General features: G+C 31.2%; 1 protein-coding gene and 2 long non-coding RNA genes across 3 annotated transcripts; 2 read left to right on the top strand and 1 right to left on the bottom strand.

The window, feature by feature from the left end:
* Nucleotides 1-1,209: 1,209 nt before the first annotated feature.
* LOC143057932 (type-1 angiotensin II receptor-associated protein-like) lies at nucleotides 1,210-20,215 on the bottom strand. The gene is made up of 7 exons (XM_076231385.1): nucleotides 20,109-20,215; nucleotides 16,310-16,344; nucleotides 14,774-14,888; nucleotides 6,910-7,003; nucleotides 4,453-4,492; nucleotides 2,939-3,060; nucleotides 1,210-2,280 (listed from the first exon to the last, which is right to left on the bottom strand). Exons 1-7 carry the CDS (start codon nucleotides 20,172-20,174, stop codon nucleotides 2,168-2,170), a joined length of 585 nt encoding a protein of 194 aa, XP_076087500.1. The 5' UTR covers nucleotides 20,175-20,215; the 3' UTR covers nucleotides 1,210-2,167.
* LOC143057933 (uncharacterized) lies at nucleotides 9,165-11,080 on the top strand. The gene is made up of 3 exons (XR_012972875.1): nucleotides 9,165-9,550; nucleotides 9,973-10,045; nucleotides 10,553-11,080. It is a non-coding gene; the product is annotated as an uncharacterized LOC143057933 (long non-coding RNA).
* LOC143057934 (uncharacterized) lies at nucleotides 12,836-14,636 on the top strand. The gene is made up of 3 exons (XR_012972876.1): nucleotides 12,836-13,558; nucleotides 13,981-14,053; nucleotides 14,559-14,636. It is a non-coding gene; the product is annotated as an uncharacterized LOC143057934 (long non-coding RNA).
* Nucleotides 20,216-23,832: the final 3,617 nt, after the last annotated feature.

Here is a 23,832-nt window from a genome sequence, read left to right as displayed (position 1 = left end):
ACTTCAAATCATTTCCCTATTTCGGATCATAAATCATTTTCATTTTACCAAACCATGATCCAGTCATTTTGTGCTAAGTCAGCATTAAGAAACAATCAATCAATCAATCAAGCACGCACTATTCAAACTTATAATATGTAGTATGAATTATATAATATACTGTAAACCAAATGCCATATTTTCCTATATTTTTACTGGTCTCCGTTTTAAAGATTCTATTCTTTCCTCAGGGATTAATAGGATATACTACTCAGGTCAATATTAGTGCAATACTATTCAGAACATGAATTTCCTTGCTAAAGTGATAAATATCCCTCATGTATACTTTTAAAAAAAATATCATGTTGAACTGCACATACAAAATTACTTGAAGACTTTGACAGATGTCGGCCAAAACATTTTTTTTTTATTTCTACTATTCCTATAGGGACTAAAATGTTATGGTTTAATGAAGACTTATAATTTTTCAGTCATGAAACTTGAACTTTAAGTTGAGGCCATTTGAATAACCAATTTAACATTGCGAACATGAAATGTTTTATAATAGATATTTTTAAAACTGAAGTGAAGAATACAAATGAGTTGGAGTTCCAAAATATTCCAATGTTTAAATCTATTTTCCCTGGATAAAGATGAATACTCCCCCTCTCTCGGGATAAATAGAACTCTTATTTGACTCAATGATTTTAAGTACTTTTTTTTTAAACCACCTGTATCAAGAGTATGTTTATTAAAACAAAGTGTCTTGAAAGTGTCTGTTATATTTTCTATTGGGCATTAAACAACATACAATCAATAGTTCTAAATCATTTCTATCATAATTAAACTAGCTACCAAATAATAAATGAATTTGATGAAGAAAAAAAATATGAAAAAACACCACTAAAATTATGTCATTCAAAATTACCTATATACATATAGATAAAGCCAGATCTACTGACCAAATTTACTTTAATAAAATTTTAATAATTCACAACCAGATTGTATACTAGTTCCAGCCTTTTTAATGTAACACAATATAAAATAATGGAATGTTTGAATAAACCATATCTTAATACTGTAAATTCAGAAATTATTGCGTAGATTTTATTATTGGGAAAAATGCAACAGGGTTTTAATCACAATAATTTAGACTCACATTTTGAAATTTTTTATATGAATTAAACAGGATTTTTTCTCAATATCGCAAAAATTAAAATAGCATTTCAGCCTAAAATGACAAAATCGCAATAATAAACGTACGCAATAATTTCTGAATGTACAGTACCTGATTTAAAAAATTTCAAATGAATTACTATAAATTAAGATTTTTTACAATGATATTTTTACTATCATGATATTTTAACTATCATATTGTGACTGAACAGTTTTAACAAAAATAAAAACTCACAATAATTTATAACATTATCAATAAGTAACATTTCAAGAAACTGTAAAAACTAATATAATATTTTTTTGGTCCCTTGATCGTTTTAATCAACAATTGCAAAGATATGGTTGTTTTCTGTCTGAACTTTCTCATGTTATTAAATTTTTCTAATGAAATAAATTTAAAGTGTTCTGCTGTATTGTTTTTCATTTAAAATCAAAGAAGCGTAAAAAATTCTGGATCAATAAAATGTCTGAATATTAATCTCATATTGTGATCTAAATACAAAACCACAAATTTGAAAAATTCTCAGCATCAATACCAATCATGCACAACCAAGTTCACACTATCAACAAAGGAATTGAAGAAATTGTAAGTATTACACCCTACCCGATATCAATTGTGACTATAACATTCAAATATAACAACCATGGATTTTTAAATAACCAAGAAACTGTTGGTTTATAATAAATACATGCCTTTGGTATTATTCCTTGTCCTATGTGCATCCAGGCATAATAAGGACTAGATAGATAGGTATTGTGTTATATCCTCCCCTTCCCTCTTATTCACCAATATCTTGTTTAGTCACAATTTTTTTGAGAAGCATTTTTGAGAATATTTTTCCTCATATCATTTTACATACCGGGGTATACAATAAACAACCGTACCTCATACATTTTTTCAAAATAACATATATTTCTTTGCAGTAGTTCTACAGTGTAGAGCAAAATATAAGTGATGAATGTTCATTATTTATTGCACAAAAAGCCATTAAATGTATGGAGATCAGCTGAATCAAGGGGTAACATGGGGGTCATCTATTCCTCTAGGTGCTGATGCTGTCTCCACATAATTACTAGATGGCACTGATTGGTCGATGTTTTCATATTTACTATCATGTTGGTTACCTATTAAAGAAGAAAAAAATATTTTGATGATTTTACTGATTACATGAGAAAGAACACAAATACATGTACCATAATAGGGCTATGGACAATTTTCAAATAACACTATTTGAGGAAGAGTTATACTTAACATTAACCTTTGACATTTAATTAAACAAGATTGGCATGGTTTTATACTAGTCATGTTTGGGGCTCTTTATAGCTTGCTGTTCAAGGCTCCTTAATGAAGACTTTTACCTATAATGGTTTACATTTTACAAATTGTGACTTTGATAAAGAGTTTTCTCATTGGCACATATACCAAATCTTCCTATATCTATTTAGAATTTTTACTGTATTTGAATCAGTTCATTTTGCCAATTTAATCATTTAACACAAACGTGTCCATAATACTTGGATGCCCCACTCACACTATCATTTTCTATGTTCAATGGACCGTGAAATTGGGATAAAAACTCTTATTTGGTAATAAATATGAAAGACCATATCATAGGGAACATGTGTACCAAGTTTCAAGTTGTTGGAACAGACCAGAAAACATAATAAAATCGTAGGTGGGGCATAAAAAGGCAAATTGCAAAACAAAATTTCTAAATGTTACAGATAAACTTCTGCTGTTGATTTAACTAATGTAGAAATACATATATATATAAGTACTTACCCATTCCAGGAATTCCAGGAATGTTAAATGGCAAATCAAATGCATGGCCTTGTCTATCCTGCCAGATACGGTACAACAATATGGCTGTCACTGGTTTTAAAATCAAATTTACTATGCACATTCTGATTATGGTTAAGAAAGAGTATTAATTGATTGATTTTGTGTGGTAAACACCACTTTCAGTATGATGAGTCCTGTTGGCAATTCTTTTTTGTGTCAAGTTTTTATTGATGCAGGAAGATGAAGTCCCTGGGTAAACATTTAGCAGGAAAACTGGCAATCACAGTCAACGATTCAGACACACTTGCTTCATACATGTGTGAGGTCTGTACTGAACACCTCAGTGTTACAGTGTTACAGTCGATGAACTACTTTCACCATCAAGGCCCCACTTCAGTAGGATGAAGAAATCAATGCAATTAAAGAGACATGAGGCAGAGTTGGATAAAATTACTTGGTTTTTTAAATAGGTATACCTTCTGTAAATTCAATACCAGTACTGTCAATTCAGAAATAATGGTATGCATTTATTATTGATATTTTACAGAATAGACAAAATTTAATTTCAATCGTAGCAATTTTGAAAAAAAAATATGCATAGATATCTATATTTCAGCTATCAGAATGAAAGGTCTTATTACATGTATTATTTTGATACTGACCTAGCCTCATTAATCGCCTTTATTAGACCTCGCAATAATTTCTGAATTTACAGTATTTCACTTGCCACTTATTTCAACTTTTCAAGGTCTGCTCATAATAAAAAGAGATAGATATTTTTGTCCATCTGATGAGTTAAGCCTTTTTAACTGATTTTTATAGTTCATTCTTATGTTGTACTGTTAAACCTCTGTCCCAGGTTAAGGGGAGGGTTGGGATCCCGCTAACATGTTTAAACCCGCCACATTAGTTATGTATGTGTCTGTCCCAAGTCAGGAGCCTGTAATTCAATAGTTGTCGTTTGTTTATGTATTATATATTTGTTTTTCGTTCATTTATTTTTTTAATATAAATAAGGCTGTTAGATTTCTTGTTTGAATTGTTTTACATTGTCATATATGGCCTTTTATAGCTGACTATGCTGTATGGGCTTTGCTCATGTTGAAGGCCGTACTTTGACCTATAGTTGTTAATGTCTGTGTTCTTTTGGTCTCTTGTGGACAGTTGTTTCATTGGCAATCATACCACATCTTCTTTTTTATATATAGTTCATGTACATAAGGGTCTAGATTGGCTTGACAGAATAGAGAATACCGTGGACTCGTATGTTTTCATGGATACAAATTTTCGCGCATTGATAAAGTTTGTAATTCAATTTTTTTTATTGCACAGCTTTGCCAAAGTCTGTATATAAACTTATAGAAAATTTGTACTTCCTTGAGTATTCAAGTTTATGGTTCAACTGTACTAAAAAAAACCTGAGAAGTTGGTATACCATGAATAATACCACAGTAATGGACTAAAAGAAAGAAAATTTCCTCACAAAATAAAAGTTAAAAATTTCAATAGGATACCCAAGGCTAAATCTGTACAGATTCTTTGATCTCCCAACCACTGAAATATAAAAAAAAAGTTAGTTAGAACAAAGCTGAGTACAATATATATGCATGATATTTAGCAGGAAGTTACACCTTCTAAAGAGAACTTATTTATAATTAGCCTGGTTGTTAAAATTACCATTAATCACAAATTTAATCAAGTGAGAAAAAAAATTAAGAGGGAACAGCCATTCAACTTCAAGGGGGATGTTATGGTTTTTCCCCAATTTGAAGAAAATATAATCTGGTCATGCAGAGGACAAATAAATCAAAGCCTTAAAGGCTGTAAAAGCAATTGCTGTCATGTTTATGTTTGGGGACTTTTATTTTTCATCCACATATATATAATAATTAAACCTGACATGAGTGTTGTCTAGTTAGAAGTAAAAAGGTTTTAACTTTATATAAATAAAAGACTTTAGCAGAAAGTCATTTTTAATATGTTTTATATTTCACAAGGAGACAACACGTTTACCAGGCTAAAGTTGGGGTCAAATATACATGTGCTGAAACATATAACTCAAAAAGAAATCATCATGGATTATCCCCTGGTAGTGTTTGTAACTGGGCAATAATTTCCTTTATTGATTTAATTTTAACAATTTATATTTAACCATTAACACAAATGATTAAGTTAAAACATTTCAACTTTCCAGACGCAAATGTTAAAAAACGGGAAAGAAATAAAATATCTTACAAGACATAAACATGTAAAGAATAAATATATATTTCAGCTTAATAAAAATATTTTCATAATGGTACTTTGTCATCATTTTTAAAACTAAGTTCCAAACATTATTGCTCAGTTGATATACATGTATGTCCTTCTGGTGCGGTACGAGCACAGGCACTTGTTTCTATCCAAAATAGTTTTATATGGATAGCCGACCTGCCTATGGATAGAAACAAGTGCATGTGGGTACGAGATAACTATAATTCTCATGCAACCCCGAAAAGGGGGGGGTCATCACAGACAAACATGACATTAAATCGTTATCACTGATGTATTGTTTAGGGCCAGTTGAAGGACGCCTCCGGGTGCGGGAATTTTTCGCTGCATTGAAGACCTGTTGGTGACCTTCTGCTGTTGTATGTTTTTCTATGGTCGGGTTGTTGTCTCTTTGACACATTCCCCATTTCCATTCTCAATTTTATTATACAAACAAGAACAAACAGCTCTACGTTGCTTTGACATTTATCAATTTTCAGGAAACATTGCGAAAAATGATCTTCAATATTTCGAAAACATGTGAAATAAAATTGCTAACACGGTGGACCGTCGAGTGTCAACAAACGTAGTAGACTTGTTCACTGAAAAGACGAGGATAATGGTTTCATCTGACATTTGTTATGCATTCCCAGTTTTGATCATGATATTTAAAAGACGTACTTTTTTTCAATCTATGTAACTAGAAAATTCCAAATTGAAATATCTCTTCATCTGGACCGACTTGGCATCTACTACGTTTGGACGGGTTCATTTCATTAGTAAGGTGATCGATAAATATTACGGAGTTTGACAGAAAAGGAAAACGAACTTATTGTTATTTGTTTTCAACAAGGGTTTCGTTCCGCTAAATTATTTGCGCAAACAAAGTTTGTCTATTTTTAGATTACAGGTAATCATTTGACACTACGCATTAACCTGTGTAGTGATTTTGATTTTACGATAAATGTATGAATGAACGATAATTTTATGAATGAACAAGAGCACCTGACCTCTTAAAGAAACACAAATTAAACATATAAAACCGTATTTAATAGGAGATAATTCAGTTAAATTTTCAATACTAAATCAACAACTGAAATGAATCCATATTTTGTTGAAACATCGTACGAACGGCGGAAAACGGAATCGCAGTTATAAAAATGTACTTTTTTTCACTCGGACTTCTATGTTATTTGATAGTCAAACGGTTGACCCTTTAAATACAAAAATACATCTACAAGAACATATTCTGATACTTCTTAAATCCACTAACGTTTTTTTAAAGTTTCAAGCTATGTATTGCATTAGAAAACATACATAGGTGTTAAAGAATGACAGACCAGGAGCCTGTTTAACAAAATACTATGGCTTGATATGGGCGGAGTCTCTGATCTGGGTCACAAAGATGGCCATACGCGATAGCATAAAAGCAATTGCTTTAAAAATTCTGAATCCAGATTTTCCCCATAAAATATAGTGATCAATTGTGAGAAAAAAAATTTATTGGTAGCATTGAAATTTTTTTTTAAATCCTGCTTTGCGCGATAAAATATTTCTAACTCACACAAAAAAATATAAACCCCTCCCTTGAAATTAAATAATTGCTCCCTTAATAACAAGAGATACAAAACATGTCCGTCTGAAAACAAAATCTAAACAATGGCAGTCTCATTCTGTTATAAAAAGTCATGAAAACAATGTGTTTGAATAAGGTCAAAACTTACCGTCAGGTCTCTCAAAAAAATCATGTCCTATTGGTTCAAATATTCCAAGAAATATGATGTCTTGTATCATTGTAAAACAGTGGAAAAATAAAAACTGCAAAAGAAAAAAGCATCATTTAATATCAGTTTCACTGGCTCAGATCTTAATCTATCAGCAGTGATTTGGGAAATTACTAGAAATTCTAGAATTTTTAAAATAGCACCCAAGTGTATCCCTAATCTTGACTCAGGCTATCATATTATGATAATTGTCATTCAATTTTGATTAGTACAAAAACTATCATATGTCATCAGAAAGAAATCTGTAAAATTCTAATCTTAAATCACAAATATATATATATATTGGGCCGAGACCACAATTATTTCGTAGTGCATTTCTTTTGGAACATAAATGAAAATAAAAAAAATCCCACCTGCACTTTCTCAAAGAAACTTTTACAGTGTGTTGTGCTACTTTTGGGACAAATTATATCAAAATTATAGAAAACTTCATCGGCTCTAACTCAAAATATGGACAATTTTATGTTTAGGGCGTCTTGAAATCTTTTGACAGATTCCAAAGTGCTAATTTTCAACCTTTTTCAGCTGGACCAAATCACTACTTTCCTTTAAAATTCTGGACCCAAATTTTTTTACAGTGTAATTTGACCCCCCTACTTGCAATTTGAGGCATTAAACATACAGAAATAAATTTGGAAGGGTATACAAATTGGCAAGTAACCCACTGTCAACACTAGGGACTATATTCGTGAACGAAAATCAAGGGACGACAATTGTGGTCTCGGACCTATTATCGTGGAAATATAATTCAACTTGCAGAACTAGAAATGATATTTCATACCAGTCTTTTTATTGTTTTATCATTTTAAAATTATAAAGAAGGCAGGAAGATATGTACAACATTTTTTTTCATCTTTTCTTTTGGCTTATTACGTACATGAACTTATTGATAAAGATCATAATGATATTGCAGTGTGAAATGGTTGAATTTTTTTTTCTGGATAAATACCAACTTTCTTTTTTACAGTTTGAAACACATTTAAACCATGTTTCGACAACAAAGTTTATCGACAGGTTGTAGGTATCCCCACGGGCACTAATTGTGCCCCTTTAATAGCAGACTTATTTTTGTACTGTTACGAAACACAGTTTATGACTAAACTCAGTAAAGACCCGTTGAAATTGCATTTAATTGATAAATTCAACAACACTTACCGTTATCTTGATGATATTTTTTCGTCAAATAATCAAGAATTTTCTCAATATACTGCTGAAATTTACCCCAAGGAACTTACTTTAAATAAATCAAATTTATTCAGTAATAACTGTCCTTTCCTGGATTTAGATATTTTGGTTGTAAACGGGAAACTCCACACTAAATTTACGACAAAAGAGACGATTTTTTTCGTTCCCTATTGTTAATTTTCCATTTTTAGATGGTGATGTTCCTTTGGCACCATCTTACGTTGTTTATATTTCACAACTTGTTCCCTATGCCTGTGTCTGTTGTGACGTTTTCGATTTTAACGAACGCAACCTATGTATTACTGGTAAATTATTAAACCAGGGATATTGTTACCATATATTACTTAAAACCTTTACTAAAATTTTTCCATAGATATAAAGATCTGGTTTTGAAGTTTGGTTGTACCGGTAGAAAACTTATTTCAAACGGGATAGCACATCCTCATTTTTACGGAAATGTTGTTAACCGTGCCCGGAAATTTAGAAATGATCCATGTAAACTTGTCGCTCCTTTAAGTAAACTTATTCTAAAAGGTTACCTATTCAACACTATAATAAGATCATTGAATATTGTTTTTATTGGTATAAATATTGATTTTGTTATCAGTAAATTAAAAGCTAACTAAATATTACTAGTATGTTAAATACATATATACATATTCATGGATCTACAATCTGTTGATACCTGTAACTTGGCATTGCATAAGGTCATGTTTTTCTCTGGCTGTTTATGACGTCTTTACACTAAACTCATTGGATGTTGGATGTGTACGGATTGATAGTTTAGTCTTAGATGCATGATTTTTTTATTAGTTGTTAGTGGCTTTGAACTAGCTGTCAGATAATTAAAAATGTGCATGCGGTGAACGCTTTTACAACCCTATGAAGTTACAAAAAGAAGCATTCAATACTTATAATTACATTTTTTAGCTAGGATCATATAACACGATTTTTATCAAGTTTTTATTTAGTTCATTGTAGCAGAGTGATTTTTCATGCTTCATAAATTATGTAATTTGCACTTTTGAAATCATTGATTTATATTAAAAATCTACTTATCAAATTCTTATTGGGTCTTTAGTTTAATTATTTCACTCTTGCAAAGTATTTTTACTAAAGGATATTTATCCTTTATGACTTGATTTAGTATATGATTTACGTATTGAGTAATGTTACTCATACATATTCATGGGGGTTGAAATTGAACTCTTGTTTTGATTGGTTCTTAGTTATTGGCGGTTAAATTGAATTTTCCTTTGTGTACCTTGGGTAGAATTCACCTGGACACTGGTCAGTGAAAGACGTCCATTATTTACTCAGACTATTATAGCAGAAACCCATATTTACAGATTGTGTATTTATTATATTCAGCTTGACAGTTTTCTAGACATGACTAGTAAGTTGCACTTTCTTCTTTATTAACATTTTGACACGAATTAATAGATTTGGTTAACTTTCCTATTTTCGAGTAAATACTCTTCAGATTGCATGTTTATAACATCGGAATGAAAGATTTGAATGAGCGTATTTTTGGTAAAGAAGCTAGGTCATATTTTTATAAAGTAATGTAATATTTGCCGCTGATCATAGCGTAATTATGTAATGTATAGAGATATCGTAATAACAGTATTTTACGAATACTGCATGTAGAAAAATGGCGACATGTATGATAAGTTACAGTATATTGTAAAAAGAAGAACGAGTTACATGTCCGCATAATGCTATTTTTATATGGACGAATTGAATACAATTGTCATGTGATTAGTATTTTATATAATTACGAAGAGTCCGTTCTTATTATTGTATTTTGGTTTTCAGGACTCTGATGTAGATTACTTCTTTGTACTTTGTGCCAAGTTCCTTATTTACTAGAGAACTCACTCCACAAGTGGTAAGCGCATAATTTGTAGTTTTTGTATTATTTTATACTATAGAAATGATAGTTATTCATGGATTATTTCCATTGGCGATTTGCGCGTTTTTAGCAAATCAGTGGTGGAATTTATATATGTTGGTATTCAGACATAGTAAATACTTTTTGAATGTTGTAATATTTAATAAGTTTAATTGTAAACTTTCATATACTTGCGAGATGTAATTTTAAGATACATTTAATTCTATTTGGTTGTAAACGCATTGAAACTGGTTACCGTTATAATTAAATGTCGGTCAGAGAAACCGGTTTGTTAAAGTACATGTGACATGTGATGTACATTTCACTACACGATTGAATGAATGAACATTCCATAGTAAATGTGTATCTACTGTTTATAGTAACACCATTATATTAGAAATTGTGTAAACTGTATTAAAATTGTCTGTGATATAATATGTGTATAATAATATATTATATATGTTACATGAACTATCATTAATGTTTATAATCTTGTTATTTCAGAGTTTTTATTCTCTGGTAATAAAACCATCCGAACCTTAGAAAGTCTTTCGTTTATTTCATTATACCGGAAGAGACCCCTTTCACATTTGGCGCCCACGTAGGGACTGATGTGGCACAGAGAGATCCGTCAGAAGTCCGATGTTCCAGAATTATTGTCTTTCTACCCGTAGATGTTGATGTTTACCAATAGTGATGTCACGCAATATTTTCCAGATCACGTGCACGTGTTGATGTTTATCTCCGTTAGCCATGTGGATGTCCACGTGTATTTGTTTACATACATGTATACCGTATAACCGACTTAGAAGATTGTTGTACCGGAAGTTACTTTATTGTAACTTAGACTTTTAGTTTTGAAAACTTGACATTTGCTTTTGATTATTGTACATTGTGTTTGTGCATTGATTATTTGTGTTGGAAAATATTCTTATTTATAAGGTAGGCAGTTTTACTTTATATATATTGTAGCTTGTATACAGCATAGTTTGCTTTCAACACTTAGTTTTTTTCACACATTTATACACAAACCTGATTGAAAAAGACACTTTGATTTTTTTTTTCCATTTATTTCTAGGGTATAGTGTTATACTGTCACTGACTTAGTCTATGATTGATTGAAACACCATGTTTAGTGTGAACTCGTAGTGGTGCATCAATACCTACACTCAGTATACATTGTCTTTTTAAAAAAAATTTGGTGCATCAGTACTTGGTCATAAGCACTTGACGTTTTGACTTTGTCATTTCATTTATTTTTTTTATTTTTTTCATACACACTTGCATATACACAGTGACAGTTAGGTTACAGTGAGAGTTAGTTTGTACTGCTAGTAAAACCATATGTGACTTATACAGATTAAAGTAAACACAGAAAGCAACACTATCGTATACAGTTATAGTATATAGTACTTATACATTATGATGTGACACATAAACACATAATGTTCTGAAATTGGTATTCATCTAGATCGTAGAGTATTTATATATTATTGGGTATTTTAGACTTGATTATACATATTTGTTACTGAGTATAACTGAAAGAGACTTAGCAAATCTTAAAAAAGATTTTTAAAACTGGTATTTTTGTTCTGCCAGTGGTATACTTGAGTATACAGTTGTATTTTATTGTTTGATAATTTGTTTACATAATGTTTATCTGATATTAAGTATTAACTAGAGTTAGTTAATAGTACTGTATTGATTATATATATAGTGTGGTGTATTGGTTATTGAGTATTGATTTCTTATAAATAGTTTGATTATAAGATTGATTTTGATTATAATTATAGTGTGGTGGTATAAGACCTATAAGTTAATAAATACATAGGCATTATAAATACATGTAGTTGAACATATATTTTTTTCGAAACATATTTTGATTAACCTAGCTTGATTATAGAGAGTGTAGAGTATAGTATAGTTGTGAGGTTATACACACAGTTTAACATTACTTGCATTAACACTTAGCTTTATCACATCAGATTAGACTTTACTTGATTTGACATTGCATACCGGAAGTGTAGTTGATTCTTGGTATTTCTGATTAGGACTTGTGTCTGAGGTATATTTGACTTAGTTGGAGTTATTGCCCTTAGTTCTTTGATTGTTTACTTGACATTTACTGTGGTTGAAGTCAGTCTTGACTTGTTGCATTAGTCATTTGTTAGTCATTCTTCTTGACAGCAGTTTAGGTATTTGCATTTAGTGATTGATAGTTATTACTTGACTTTGAATACTGTACAGTTACATTTGTAATTGATACAGAAGGGGAGATAATTTGAACTTAATTTTTTTTGGAAATATTTTATTTGACTTGAATATTATTAGTGACTATAAGTCATTAATATTTTTGAAAGTTTTTTTTGGCATATATACAGCGTGTACTTTGTATTATATCGGATTTTTTTTATCGTGTATTTTTTTCTACTATGGAGCCCACTGAGTACCAACCTGATACCCAGCAACAGTATGGTTCTATTGGTTCATCACATAGACGACGTCGACGACGCAGGAACCGCAGACAAAGACCCTACTGGGACAACGACTACTACCAACCAGTACAACATGCATATCCACCTGCTCCAACTTCAACATTTCAACCGAGAGAACCTATCATCTGTTACCGATGTGGTCAAGCCGGTCATTTGGCCTTTGCATGCTGTGTCAGACTAGACCATTCCAGACGAGCATACAGCTACCAGCAGATCAACATGGAAGACAGAGCCTTTGCTTACCAACACCACCATCACAGAGACAACGACAGCGTCGTATATTGCCGACACCACCACGACATTCACCAGTTACTCGACCCCAGAGAGAACGCAAACCACCAGCTTATCTCAAGGACTACGTCACCACGTCCAAACAGGCCATAACACAGCCAGACTGGTTGAGGAGAGTAAACTGGTTGCTACATCAAGCAGAGAATGGTATATTCAAAGGACAAGAGATAGAGCTTTCCAGAACCATTATGAAGATAATGGAGAGTGACCTTTAGTGTTCCATCATGTCGAGGACGCCATGCTTTCTGGAGAGGGGAAGACAGTTCTAATGACATGGAAGTCATTTTTTTAACAGAGGGGAGGATGTAGCAGAGTGATTTTTCATGCTTCATAAATTATGTAATTTGCACTTTTGAAATCATTGATTTATATTAAAAATCTACTTATCAAATTCTTATTGGGTCTTTAGTTTAATTATTTCACTCTTGCAAAGTATTTTTACTAAAGGATATTTATCCTTTATGACTTGATTTAGTATATGATTTACGTATTGAGTAATGTTACTCATACATATTCATGGGGGTTGAAATTGAACTCTTGTTTTGATTGGTTCTTAGTTATTGGCGGTTAAATTGAATTTTCCTTTGTGTACCTTGGGTAGAATTCACCTGGACACTGGTCAGTGAAAGACGTCCATTATTTACTCAGACTATTATAGCAGAAACCCATATTTACAGATTGTGTATTTATTATATTCAGCTTGACAGTTTTCTAGACATGACTAGTAAGTTGCACTTTCTTCTTTATTAACATTTTGACACGAATTAATAGATTTGGTTAACTTTCCTATTTTCGAGTAAATACTCTTCAGATTGCATGTTTATAACATCGGAATGAAAGATTTGAATGAGCGTATTTTTGGTAAAGAAGCTAGGTCATATTTTTATAAAGTAATGTAATATTTGCCGCTGATCATAGCGTAATTATGTAATGTATAGAGATATCGTAATAACAGTATTTTACGAATACTGCATGTAGAAAAATGGCGACATGTATGATAAGTTACAGTATATTGTAAAAAGAAGAACGAGTTACATGTCCGCATAATGCTATTTTTATATGGACGAATTGAATACAATTGTCATGTGATTAGTATTTTATATAATTACGAAGAGTCCGTTCTTATTATTGTATTTTGGTTTTCAGGACTCTGATGTAGATTACTTCTTTGTACTTTGTGCCAAGTTCCTTATTTACTAGAGAACTCACTCCACAAGTGGTAAGCGCATAATTTGTAGTTTTTGTATTATTTTATACTATAGAAATGATAGTTATTCATGGATTATTTCCATTGGCGATTTGCGCGTTTTTAGCAAATCAGTGGTGGAATTTATATGTTGGTATTCAGACATAGTAAATACTTTTTGAATGTTGTAATATTTAATAAGTTTAATTGTAAACTTTCATATACTTGCGAGATGTAATTTTAAGATACATTTAATTCTATTTGGTTGTAAACGCATTGAAACTGGTTACCGTTATAATTAAATGTCGGTCAGAGAAACCGGTTTGTTAAAGTACATGTGACATGTGATGTACATTTCACTACACGATTGAATGAATGAACATTCCATAGTAAATGTGTATCTACTGTTTATAGTAACACCATTATATTAGAAATTGTGTAAACTGTATTAAAATTGTCTGTGATATAATATGTGTATAATAATATATTATATATGTTACATGAACTATCATTAATGTTTATAATCTTGTTATTTCAGAGTTTTTATTCTCTGGTAATAAAACCATCCGAACCTTAGAAAGTCTTTCGTTTATTTCATTATACCGGAAGAGACCCCTTTCATGGACCTCGTGTCATCATGAATGATAAATTTTATTGTGTAATGCAGGAATAACACGAGATTGCAGTCAGCCAATCAGAATAACGTATTATAATGAAAAATACAACTTATGTTATTATTTATAATTATTATACCATAAAAACTGCATCTACAGACTCATTCATCACAATGGCAAACACACCAATCAACAGTACAAACATGTTCATGTAAATATAGGACTCGGGTAAGAATCCACCACTCATTGATGCCCTAGAATACAAATAATAAAACTTAGATATATATTTCATATATACATGTATGTGTATATACTGTAAATTTAAAAATTATGAAGATGTTTTATTATTGCGCAAAAAAACTGTGACAGAGTCGTATTTGCAATTGTTCAAACTAATATTTTAGATTTTGTTGTATTCATGAATGAGCCCTTAGGCTAGTGTTTTTTTTCTCAGTATTGCAAACATATAATGGCATTTGGTTCAATCTAAAAAACAAAATTGCAATAATAAATGCATGCAAAAATTTCTGAATTTACAGTACAACAACATGTACATATGTACAATAAATTTAACAAATACAAAACTCACCGTTGAAATGGTCAATCTAAATGTGGCTTATATTTTTTTTTACCAAAAGAGACACGCAAACGTTTTTTTATTTAAAAGTAAAGTGGGATTGAATTGAAAACTTCTAGTTATCCTGCAAGTTTACATAATATAATGTATCTCAGATTTAGTCAAACAATGTATTCTACTTTTTACAAGCTAGACTGTAGAAATAAGCAAAAAAAAAATTAAATATAATATTCTAAAATATTCTTATCTAAGCCATTTATGTTCAAAACATCTTTTACAGTTTACGTACTGGGCCACTCTTAACAATTTTGTTGGGATAAAAAAGGAAGTGAACATAAATCTATAAAATGTGCTGCTGTAATTTATGTACATGTAATGGGAGACAACTCCTTTTTTTTTTTAAATACACAAATGAAGATTATAATGATATTCATGATATTGATGTTTTCTTAAACAAATTGACAGCAAACTGACATGAAGCACTGTCATGAAGAATAATAATATACACTTATCATGATATTTATACAATTTGATGACAAAATAAACTTTTGTATTCTTCTTTTTTTCATGAACATTTTTGTTTTCAAAACTGCAGGTCTAATAACTGTATCAGAGACATGTAACTATCATTGACACAATTGATGACAGCGCTGGAACCTATTTTGCAATATTTATAAAGTTACTGTCTCCATGATATTTAACCTAGATCTCCTCTTATTCAATCTCTATTGGATGGTCTGTGTGTATTTGGAGCTTTTAAACATGGTTAACGCATGTAAAGTGACCTCAAATAATTTTAGCTGTTTTAGTTGAGCCTGTTTTGTTTCAGTATTTTCATTTTCAATGTCACAATTTTATGCAAGCTAAAATTTTCTGAGTTATTTAGGTTTTCCTAGGCTGATGTGGCAAAGCATAAATACTGTGTCAGCTGGTGGGACTGTCTGGGACTGTGTATTTAACTTTTGGGGTTTTTGCCGTGGTATTCTTTTGTGACCCATTACAAAGAATGTACAAATCCTATTTTTACCATATATATACATGTACATGTATGTTTTTAGTTGTTACAAATGTTTAAGATAACAATACATATTTACTCACCATATTGTTAAAATGAAATGTACTATGACAGCTCCCTGCAAAACAAAAACAGATATTATTTTAATAAAATGTTCTGCACAGTGCAGCTTGATACAATTGCAGGGGTGAACCTTGTACAGTTTTGAAAATATGGACACTTTATTCAAGCTTATCATGACTCTGAATTTGGATTGTTATTAAAGGAATATTAATGTAGGATAAACATGTGGGATAAAATTACTGCATGAATTTGGGCATGAATTGGTAAAGATGTGGGGATTGTAATTCTAAGTTCAGTTAGGAATTAATTCATTTTAATTAGATTTGTGAATTAATGGTTAGAATTTTTCTCAAAAGCCATAAAAGGAAAAGGTGACATTACGGTAATCATGTTAATGTTGCGTGTTCATTCAAATGTGGTTTGAGTTATTTCCCTTTAGGTAGAAATGTCAGTATGGAGATATTTTTTTTTTAAATATATATGAAGGAAATTGTTTTAAATTATACATGTATCATATATGAAGAAAATTGTTTTAAATCAAACATGTATGGAGGAAATTGTTTTTAAGAATGTTAAGTATACGTGGGAAATGTTTAAATAATTATTTGAATGGTTTGATATATATTTTAACAATACTGATACTAGTAATTATATTATGGTGATTTATCCTCTTTTTAAGTGTGATGTTACATGTATATGGAGGAAAATCTAAAATCTAAATACAATATAAATTGTCTGTTTATAAATTTTGAAATTATTATGAAACTAAGGTTTCAACTCTTTGAGCGTTCCTGATGAAGGTAAATCCAGAAAAGCGCTTCTGACGCAATAAATTATTAAACGTGTTGTTTTCCATTTTTTACATCACTGGGACGATACCTCTGCTGGTGGACTTTCAGTCCCAAGGGTATCATCAGCTCAGTAGTCAGTGCTTCCATACTGACATGATTTAACAAACTTTACAAAAATTGTCTGTTTATAGATTTTGAAATTATTATACAAACTAAGGTTTCAACTGAGTCCCTAGAGCAGTCAGGGTGTTACTTAAACAAGTGATTTCATTATCACCTATTTCAGTGATTTTTTATATTCAGTTATCAGTGATTTTGGTGTTTTCTTTGATCTTCAAATGCTATTTTCATTGATTTTCCATATTTTCACAAACTTTTCTATAATTTTCCTACATAAATCAATTATCCCTTTATCTTTGGATATCAATTACCAGTGCGCTTGGGCAGTAAGTTAGTGCGCTAAAGCTTTTAAAAGTACCCTTGGGAATTGCTCTGTTATTAAATATTCATTAACTACTCTTACTATCAGACAAAGGTCAGCAATATTAGTTAACCTGATTGGTTTTCTTTAGAATTAGAATGATTTATTTTAAGGTTATGTCCTGATCTACAAATTATTCCAATTTTTGCATATTCAAATAAACTGTAAAAACTGGCAGGCTTATCAAGCAAATGACAATTTCTGCATGTACATAGTTGTTTTTTCAATGGAATTCTGGTCTTTTTACCAATAAAAAAATCAAGCTTGTGGGAAAAATATAAAAAAAAATGTTATAAACACTTATCATGCTTATTGAAGTGATTTAATTTTAACTTCTCAAATTACTTGTTTCAGTGATATTGAAAAGTCTGTGCGAAAATTTTAAATATTTCACAGCCAAAACCACTCAAAGAAGTGATTTTGAAATCACATGTTTAAGTACCACCCCAGACTGTAGAGGCAAAGTTGGGTTTAGATGAATTTAGCTATTTATTTTAGGTATTTTTTTACATATATAGCTTTTCAACGATTTTCTGTACTTATACATGTTCGGATTTCAAATGTTTGCCTTTGAGCGTTCCTGATGAAGGTAAATCCAGAGAAGCGCTTCAGATGCAATAAATTATTAAATGTGTTGTTTTCCATTTTTTCTATAGATCCAATGATCATACAATAAAATACTGAAGTTATTTTCTGGAAACCAAATGTCTTCCAATGACTACAACGACACATCCCCATATCATTATATACAGCCGCCAATTTTTGGGCTCTTATAAAACTTATCACAACTAACAGTATAAAAAGCACCAGTTTACAGTTCATATGGGGACGAAGTCCCCTATTACAGTAGAAAATTCAATAAAAAAAAAAAAATCGGGAAAATTTCCCGAATTTTTCATTGTACTAATGAACTCAAAATCGTTCAATTTTTTTATGTCGCGTTTTTTAATTTCCGGATCTGCGCAGAACACATAACTCTACTTCCTTCTTTCGGTCTTGTTGTCATGAGACTTTGATTAGTCTAGTAAAATATAGGAACTCAAGGAACACAATACCAATATTTCATTTTTAATGACTTTGTCTTTGGTATGAATAAACGTTACCTGATGCATTGCGTTTCTTTGTTTACTTGGAACATGACGTCATAACTTAAATAACGTCACAAGTAAAATCCCTAACAACAGAACCAAAATCGGAAACGTTACGGTATTTCCGTTTCTCTTTTTAACATGTTTGATTTTTTTTTAAAATCATACAAACTTCGTCCCCAGTTACAGGTAATACCTGCCTCATATTAAGTTGTTAAAATATTTCCTAGTTGAGCTAACAGGGCTTGAAATTAGAAAAGAGATTATGTGGGTGGGCTCTAAATCAGAAAATTGCTCAGAATTCAAAATCTACTAGGCCTTTCTTATGTCACACTGGTAACATTATTACATCACAGCAAAAAGAACAGCCATATTAATTTACACAGTTAGACCTTGTCAGAGCCTAATTTGTGTAACGCATTCATTAAACTTGAAATTGGTTTATACACTAACTTGACCAATTGATGTCTAGTTGTTTTTTATTCATGAGTAACACCAATCATGCCAAAGCAGCGTCAAAAAGGTTTTAACTGTGATGTACATTTTGTAATAAAAGAACCTTTGTTAGCCCCCTCATATTCCAAACGCCCCCACATTGTCACTAGTACTGGACAAACAAAATCTCTACTGCTTCCTACATGTACATATGTAAGTAGTAAATTCAAAGATTCATAACTCACAAAAGTCAATTGTTAAAAATTTCTTGTGGATATGCACATTAACATAATATGTCCTCATATGCTCATCAACTACAAAGCTCATGAAATTATGTTGTTTGGTTTCAGAGAAGATACGATAACAAAACTATTGCAGTAGTATACATTGTATTTAGGCCAAAATTCTAAGTTCAAAGGCAATGAAAGGGGCATATCACTGCATATATAACTCCCAGAAAAAAAATGAATCATAGTTTCCTGTCAATATGCATATCTACATAGTATGTACTTTAATTTATCTACAAAGTTTCATGAAATTCTGTTTTGTGATTTTAGAGGAGTTGCAATGACAAGACAAGGACTGACAGACAGACAGACAGATGGGTCATAAATATTATACCCAATGCAATAAATTGTGTGGGTATTAATACAAAAGCATTGCGACATAGGAAATTTATGGGAAAATGTACAAATTTGAAAGTCGTCTACTGAAAAGTTCAAACCATTTATAATTTATTTACTTTTTATTTAGAATAAACTTCATGAACATGGTCAAGTAGCAGAACTATTGACAGGATTGCTCATTCCAGTATTACTTCTCTCACTTCTTTTACGAAGTAATTTTTTTTGTTTGTTTGTAAATGTGTTTAAATAATTAACAGGAAGCAACAGCTTGGTTTATGAACAAGCTGTTGCAGTCTCATGTATATTTTCATTGTTTCAGTTTCCTGTATTTTTCTTTGCAACAACAAATCTAATAACTTGTCTGAAAGGATAAAAATATCCTAATTAATTATTAAAACCTTTAGTGAGACGCTCGATGGGTTCATTTTACAACTTTTTTTCTTTTTCTCTCTCAGCTTCAGCATCCAATAATCACAGTCACGAGATCCTGATGTAAAGTCTAGAAATGTTCCGAATAATGCAATGATAAGTTCTGTTGGGTTTTGCCCATCAGCAAATCTCTAAAAAGACCACTAAAACACCAAAAATTATTCAAAACTATAACGCACAACAACTTCGATATTTTTTGGTAGGGATGTGCCAATTTTGCCTCAAAAAACGTACCCATTTTAATATAACATTCACTGAAATTCAGTACCTATATATAGTTATATAAATATTTAAGAAAGAATGACCTATACTTATATTCAATATTTTAAAATATGAGCCATGCTTAAAGCACTAACTCATCATCACTCACAATTCATATATATACCAGCTACCCTTAAGTTTTTATATATGAATTGACATCGATCGTTTGGTGCACATTTAGGAATTTATTTGAAAGGTAAACTTTCAAATGAATTGATTTAATTTAATATAAAAATTGACCATTAATAATGTAAGATTCTCAATAGCATATTTATATATATGATATGTAGATCATACCCCAAATCAATATACAGTTATCAAACGTAAATGCATTTTAATATAGGATGACATTAAAAAGGAGGCCCATTTTTATATAAAATCTCGCAAAAGTAGGACCCATATTTTTTGCACATCCCCGTATACCAAATAATAGGAAGTTACCCCCCCCCCCCCCCCCCCGTGACGTTTACATCATGGAAATGTAACAACAAGTTGCTTTTTTAGAAGAAAAAAAAAGTCAATACGTGAACATTAGAACTTTTTTTTATGCAAATCTTATTTCACTGACTAAATTATACCTCAGTGTTTTAATCATTATCATCTGTGTGGTGGATCACATTTTCTTTTTATTGTAAATCAGGACAATTTGGGTGTTAAATGTAAAGTGAGGAGATAATTAATGTTTTTATTTCGATATTAATTTTTACCAACGTGAAAAGTCAAAATACTACCAATGGATGACACATCTAGGGTTCTCATTGGTATAGGTAATATTTCACCTATGTCCAACAGCCATTTTATTTACTTTTCTGTGAAAAAAAAACACCATATTAGATAGATATAGGAAGATGTGGTATAGTTTGTCCGGGGAAAAAATCCATAGCCCCCCCCCCCCCCCCCGAAAATCAAATGGTTGCTGCCTTATTTGTCTATAATGTGAGTAAATTCCGGTGTAGAAACAACTGTTTTATTAATATGTTTCATTTGATGAACCTTAAATGTTGGTCCAAGTGACAGCAATTCCATAGTTATCAACAGTTTATTTGTCTAAAATTTATGTATTACAGAGGCTTGTATAGGGTTTATTGGGATATGGGATATTTGCCAATTTAAATTTAGGGATATGGGATATTTGTCCTAAAAGTAAATGGGATATGGGATATTGATGCATTTATAAGGATATTGAATTTTTAACATGAAAAAAAATAATTGAATTTAACAGAAATATTTACATCTCACTTGATAAAATTGCCCAAAATAGTTTAATATTAAGGTCATTTTAGTGCTTTGTTGATTTTAATTGAGTTTATGGTCGTTTTATTTAAAAGTTATCCAAACCCAAGCGAAAAGTATTGATCTATTTTCAATATTTATATGCTCATATGTATTAATAATTTTACTTTCCATACTTCATTCCTTATTGTTAATTTTCCTTTTTTGGATGGTGATGTTCCTTTGGCACCATCTTACGGTGTTTGTATATCACAACTCCTCCGCTATGCCCGTGTCTGTTGTAACGTTTTGGATTTTAATGAACGAAATCTATGTATTACTGGTAAATTATTAAGTCAGGGATTTCGTTACCACAAATCACTTAAAATCTTTACTAAATTCTTCCGTAGATGTAAACATTTGGTTTTGAAGTTTGGTTCTACCTGTAGAAAACTTATTTAAAACGGGATAAGACATCCTCATTTTTACGGAGATGTTGTTTACCGTGCCATTGGATGCTGGATGTGTAATGATTGATAATTTAGTCTCAGATGCATTACTTTTTTCTTAGTTGTAATTGACTTTGAACTAGCTGTCAGTAACTGCGAGTACTCTCAGATCTGTACTTAGTGTCGTTTTGTTGTTGGGATGTACAAGTACTCGGTCACGTCCACTCTGTGTTTTTGTTAGATGTATTTCTATTTGTATCCATCAGATGAGTTAAACCTTTTTCAACTGATTTGTATAGTTCGTTCTTATGTTGTACTGTTATACCACTGTCCCAGGCTAAGGGGAGGGTTGGGATCCCGCTAACATGTTTAACCTCGCCACATTCTGTGTGTATGTGCCTGTCCAAAGTCAGGAGTCTTTAATTCAGTGGTTGTCGTTTGTTGCTGTGTTACATATTTGTTTTTTTTTCTTCATTAATTATGCATAAATTAGGCCGTTGGTTTTCTCGTTTGAATAGTTCTACATTTGTCATTTCAGGACCTTATATAGCTTACTATGCGGTATCAGCTTTGCTCATCGTTGAAGGTCGTACGGTGACCTATAGTTGTTAATTCCTGTGTCACATGGTCTCTTGTGAAGAGTTGTCTCATTGGCAATTATACCACATCTTTTTTTTATATTATATGCTCATATGCATTGATTATTTTTCTTGAAATTATCATAGATTTTTGTTGGATGTATCCATCTGATGTGTTAAGCCTTATTGTTGTCAATGTTTGTATTTGTTTTGATGCTTTATATGATTACAGGATATTTTCTAGTGTTTTACAACTTATTTTTTACGTGGCGAGGATCTGCAGAGGTCTCCACTTTTTGATATGGACCGTGCTCTGACGTCCCACAGTCTCAGCTTGTCGGGCAAAACAGTCGTTGGATGTCAGAGCAATCTCGGACAAGAGACAGGGTTGAGTCCTTCTGTTCTTTCCAACATAGGTGATCATAGGTTAACGTGAAGGATGAAGTTTCTTATCAATGAAAGAAGAATGCTATCAAAATGAAATTTTACAGTCATATGCATCACGGTTTGAACAATTAAAAAAAAAAAGTCTGAAATTAGACCCCTTACACTAAATTTATCGTTTAAGATCACATAAAAAGAGATTGTTATACAAGGCTCTAAGATGGAACATTTCATCTTAACACTGGAAGTATGCACTGTAAATTTCCTTTAACACAGTTTGTTTTCCCAGTCAAAACTGTTGAAGTTGTGCTGATGAGGAAAAAATGGGCTTGGGAATGAATTTATAATGATTTTTTGGGATATTTCAAACTGATAGTTTTAGGGATATGGGATATTTGTAAAAAATATTTATTGGGATATTAGGGGTAAACATTATAGGGATACGGGATATTGGGATAAAAACTTAATGGGATATGGGATATTGATACCCCCCCGCCCCTAAACAAGCCTCATTATGTAAGCCCAAAAAGTGTCCCATGAAATTGTGCCCTCTAGAACATTATTTCACAGTTCATCTGTGAAATTTTGTTCATGGGACAGAATATCACATTTGTTAACTATAAAATCGTGTCCCCCTAAGTGAAAAATTGTCCCTAGTACTTGCACATAATTTCATGGATGTTTTATAAAAATATGTCACAAAAGACAATATTTCATAGTGTAGCTATTTTTTTCTGTCCCTAAAGAAGGGAAATAATTTAGCAATCATTGAAATGTTTTAATCAATTAGTTAAATCATAATTGAAATT

Source organism: Mytilus galloprovincialis, chromosome 13, assembly GCF_965363235.1.
Source record: "Mytilus galloprovincialis chromosome 13, xbMytGall1.hap1.1, whole genome shotgun sequence".
Classification (NCBI taxonomy): domain Eukaryota; kingdom Metazoa; phylum Mollusca; class Bivalvia; order Mytilida; family Mytilidae; genus Mytilus; species Mytilus galloprovincialis.
Note: the sequence above shows the minus strand (reverse complement) of the source record. Positions and strands in the feature narration are given on the sequence as shown.